This window comes from Physcomitrium patens, chromosome 12 (genome assembly GCF_059467195.1).
Source record: "Physcomitrium patens ecotype Gransden chromosome 12, ASM5946719v1, whole genome shotgun sequence".
Taxonomy (NCBI): domain Eukaryota; kingdom Viridiplantae; phylum Streptophyta; class Bryopsida; order Funariales; family Funariaceae; genus Physcomitrium; species Physcomitrium patens.
Genome location: NC_143421.1, coordinates 16,529,503 through 16,532,637, shown reverse-complemented (window position 1 = coordinate 16,532,637; position 3,135 = coordinate 16,529,503). Strand labels below are relative to the sequence as shown.

Genomic DNA, 3,135 nt, shown 5'->3' with positions numbered 1-3,135 from the left:
GGAGACGAGTTCATGTATCATGGTGTCAAAGAGTGCAGATTCCGTGCATTCGCTTCTGGAGAAGGTGATTAGAAACATGAGAAATCCCATGCAATTTTCTAATTGAAGGCAAATGTCGGTCTACAGCTATGAACATGAAATATGCTTTGGTTGCACGGACAATCGCATCGAGTAGAATGTGAGAAACTGACAGTCATTTGGCTGTGATCGCTGAGATGAAGCCTCAGTTGCTCAGAAGCAGAACAATTGAGGGAAAGAATCTTGCCACTGATTCGAGCGAATTTATTACTACTGATTCTGTGGGTCTCGACCAGACACGATGCTAGAAGATGCCCCAGCTCTAGGTTACAAGTTATGGATGGAATCATAAAGGTACAAAGTCGATATGAGAATGAATACAGTGCTCAAAATTATGGATGACTACCAAAACCTAGACAGAACTGAAATTACAGGGATCTAAGAGCAGCGATCGACTGCAGAGGGGCAACGCAGAGGTCAATACAGTGACCCCCTTTTCGATCACTGCTCTTGTCCACTTAGTGTACAGAAGCATAAGGATACCAGCTCTAAAGAGATCGATCCAAACATGTAGAATCCTGAGTATGGAAGATCAGGAAGTAGTCTAGATGGTCACGGTAGAACCAGCCACGATCTCGAGAATCTCTCCGGTAATCTTAGCTTGACGTTGCCTGTTGTAAGAAACGGAGAGCGACTTCTTCAAATCGGAAGCATTGTCGGATGCATTGCTCATGGCGTTCATACGAGCCGCGAGTTCACTGGCGATGGACTCCTGCAGAGCTCTCAGGATCTGGCTGTTGAGATACAAAGGCAACAAAGCGTCAAGGATCTGAACAGGCTCCTGCTCGAATGTAAGCACACCGGCGAAGTCGACGGTCTCGGTCCTGATGGTCTCCCTCTCCACAGAGAATTTCCCGTCCTTAGTAGTTAATCTGAACATCTCGTCATCGGCGGCGTCAACGCAGTTGCCACTGATGTCACAAACCTCTCCCTGAGGAGAAAGGGGTAACAAGGTGTGGATGATAGGGTCGGATTTGATCAACGACACGAATCGAGTGTACAGCAGTTCCACCTTGTCAACTTCCTCCGAGACGAAGAGAGAGAACAACTCGTCAGCGACGGCCTGCGCCTCCTTCGTCGTGGGGGCATTTCCGGCATCCAGAAATCTGTCAACTGGGATAGCCGGCCTCCTCTTGAAATAGCTGTTGCCCTTCTTCCCGATACTTACCACGGTAAGGTCGATTCCCATGTTGCGTATCTCCGCCATCCTCTTTTCCGCTTTCTTCAACACGTAGTTGTTGAACCCACCGCACAATCCTCTATCTCCCGTGATCACAACGAGGGCAATCTTCTTCACAGGCCTCACCTGTGCCATTCATATCCAAATTCCCGGGTCGTCAGGACTCCGAAACCAAACACCATCTCGTGCCTCTCAGTGCCGACATCCATGTCTAAATTGACATAGCTGGACAGGACATACTTCAAAGTCTTATTTAACATCGCTAATGCAAAATGAGAGCAAAAGATGAGCGTCAAAAACAGAAACTTACGGTGGTGAGTGGGATATCGATATCCTCCGTAGAGATTTGCTCATTAACGTTGTACAACACCTTGACGAGGTTCTCCGAGAAGGGGCGGCCATTCACCACAGCCTCCTGCGCGCGACGCACCTTGGCAGCGGCCACGAGCTTCATGGCGTCAGTAATCTTCTGCGTGTTCTTCACGGTAGCGATTCGGTCCCGCAAGTCCTTCAACCCAGCGGTGACCACGGAGCGTCCACGGCCATCGCGCCTAGCAGCGCTTCTCCCTGTCGCCAACTCCACAGATCCAGCAGGCTCCGCACCACGCAGACCCAAGGACCGAGCCGACAGGCCCTCGAAGGTAGCCATCTGTAGAGACGAACCGCATGCGATAGAGGCCGCCATTGCAACAAATCAACACTTATCGAGCACAGTCCGGAGCAGGGAGGGTGCGATGGACCGGAGTGACGGATTGTCGAAGCACTGGCTGCGCAATGGAATGCAGCAGTGAGGAGGGGAGACGCGATGAGAGGTGATCAGTGGGGTACATGGCTATGGTGGCAATGGCGACGCCTTATCCAGCAGCATCATCGCTTGCATCGAATGGCCGAAAACCAGCCTTGCTTTGCTGATCCTGCAGCCGCTGCAGCTTGCTTTCCCTTTGTTTTGTTTTGTTTTGCTTTGGTTTCCCTTCCTCTGGTGCGATGATGTGCGGATAAGACGAGACTCTAGATGGGTGTGCTCTCTTCCTGATGGGCTTCTTTCCATGATTTATTCCGTGCTCGCCGAATATGCTCCTCGTTTCTACTTTCAGGAATCGGTTTTTGGGAGTTCAAGTTCTGTTTTGTTTCGTTTCTTGAATGCCCACGTTATTCTGTATTCACTTAGTGTAATTTGATGGTTTTTATTTTTATTTTCATTTTTATTTTCTTCTTTTGTGTGTGGAATGTAACAAACGGGAGATGTGTCTTTTACTCATTGTTTGAAGGTATATTACAGTGGTTTTTTTTTTTTTTTTTTTTTTTTTTCTTCACAAAGTAAGATAAAAACTAAATCATGTTTAATCATTACAAGGATTTTTCAGTCATTTTTGCAAGTTCAAAAACAACCTCTCTTCTTTTTCTTTTTTCTTTTTGTTTTTTTCATCTTCCCATTTTACTTAAAACGGTTTGAGTTTTAAGCATTTTGTGTCTTAAGTTCTAGGAATCCTTCTACATGTGCCTTCATTGACAAGGTTTGTAATGAACAAATAATCAAGTTCAATACCTATTTTCATTTTTTTTCTATTATTGATTTTTTATGTAAATATTTTTTGAAATATTACTTTATATGAATAGCCTCAAACTTATAAAAGATGTATATAGTTTTATTTTTAATTTCCTTGTTTGTCATTTAGAAATTTTATGTGATTTTATGTGAAATTTTATTAGGAATGTCCAAAGTAAGAATTAATGTTGCAATGCTACTTATATATAAATATTATTATATTCACTTTAAATGTTAGGCATTTATTAGATGTATTAATTTTTTGTTGCCAAATTAAAATTTGATGACAATCCAAAGTTTTAGGTCCTTATTTTTTATATAATGTTACAAA

The 3,135-nt window shown here is 44.1% G+C and overlaps 1 protein-coding gene across 1 annotated transcript; it reads right to left on the bottom strand.

Moving 5' to 3' along the window:
• Positions 1–246: 246 nt before the first annotated feature.
• On the bottom strand, positions 247–2,048 carry LOC112289867 (ATP synthase gamma chain 1, chloroplastic). Its single transcript, XM_024535540.3, has 2 exons — positions 1,569–2,048; positions 247–1,384 (listed from the first exon to the last, which is right to left on the bottom strand). The coding sequence occupies exons 1-2, from the start codon at positions 1,941–1,943 to the stop codon at positions 623–625; spliced, it is 1,137 nt and encodes a 378-aa protein (XP_024391308.1). The 5' UTR covers positions 1,944–2,048; the 3' UTR covers positions 247–622.
• Positions 2,049–3,135: the final 1,087 nt, after the last annotated feature.

What these genes read in the sequence shown, in the direction of transcription:
- LOC112289867 (XM_024535540.3), bottom strand. Translation starts at nt 1,943, where the DNA reads ATGGCGGCCTCTATCGCATGCGGTTCGTCTCTACAGATGGCTACCTTC. An exon ending in TCGATATCCCACTCACCACC is followed by an intron (nt 1,385 to 1,568) that starts GTAAGTTTCTGT and finishes TGAATGGCACAG; the next exon opens with GTGAGGCCTGTGAAGAAGAT.